The sequence below is a fragment of the Loa loa genome (genome assembly GCF_000183805.2).
Source record: "Loa loa unplaced genomic scaffold supercont3.3345, whole genome shotgun sequence".
NCBI classification, from domain to species: Eukaryota; Metazoa; Nematoda; class Chromadorea; order Rhabditida; family Onchocercidae; genus Loa; species Loa loa.
This window is the reverse complement of record NW_018111523.1, coordinates 1-1,033: the sequence shown is the minus strand read 5'-3', so window position 1 is coordinate 1,033 and position 1,033 is coordinate 1. Positions and strand designations below refer to the sequence as shown.

The following is a 1,033-nucleotide window of genomic DNA, read 5'->3' as shown; positions in this document are numbered from 1 at the left end:
AATATGCTCTGTCATTTTTCAGTGAACGGAAATCAGCACCACTGATAGATCAGTTTTACAAATGGTGAAGAGATCTAACCTGTCTGTTTGGAATCATCTTGCTTTGTTCGCTCACTTTTGAACCAATACGACTTTTCAATGGCCGATGATACCAATAAGCTTCTGCAGCTTCAACGGGCAATTTCTCAAGTTTGCCCTCCATTCGAACCTAAAATTTAATATTTTAAAAGTAACTGCAACATATGGTGTGATATTTTAGTAATTTCACACAAATTTTCTTTTTTAATCGAATAACACGAAAAACAATCACTAAGGAAACAAACAAATATACAAACTGCAGATCACTAGAACTGTTCGGTCATTAAACGTAACATGCTTTCCTCAATCAAGAACTCCCAAGTCATTAAATCCCCAAAACCCTAATAATTCCCAAGACCCTAATAATCCAACGTTAACATGAAGCACTCTTTCAGACTAACTTGTCTATCAACATGAGGCCAGTAAAATAGCATGGAAGCATGAGGATTCCTATCAATTTGCATTCCTTTGGCACTGTTATAGTATGTATAGAAGCACAGACCTTCCCTGTCATACTCTTTCATTAAAATCATTCGTGACTGAAAAATTAGCCTTTTTTTTCCAGTGACGCAATCAAGTATCACAAGGCACAAAAGGAATGCATTTATATTTGAATGAAATGAAAGGATACTTCAGGTGTTGTCATTAAAAAAAAAGCCTTTCGTTGTCAAAAATTCGCTTCCACTTTGTATAATATTTCACGCATGGAATGCAGTTTATCTGCTTGTCATATATTCATTAACTCAGGAAAGCTATACCGTATACAGTGCAATTGAATAATCATTTTTGGTCTTGGTGATTAATGAATTAGAAATTTTCATTTTCGACTTACGCTAAAAAAGAGTATTCCAATGTTTTGCTGAATGTTACTCGAAACATATTATTCTGTGCATTTTCCCTAAAAAAAGACAATGCTATAGCGAATTATATATTGTATTAAATGAGATTTAAAAGA

General features: G+C 33.7%; 1 protein-coding gene across 1 annotated transcript; it reads right to left on the bottom strand.

Annotated features, from left to right (window-relative positions):
* Positions 1 to 55: 55 nt before the first annotated feature.
* LOAG_19222 (hypothetical protein) lies at positions 56 to 611 on the bottom strand (the record flags this gene model as incomplete). Its single annotated transcript, XM_020451875.1, has 2 exons — positions 56 to 208; positions 480 to 611. The coding sequence occupies 2 exons, from the start codon at positions 609 to 611 to the stop codon at positions 56 to 58; spliced, it is 285 nt and encodes a 94-aa protein (XP_020304318.1).
* Between the last annotated feature and the right edge of the window lie 422 nt (positions 612 to 1,033).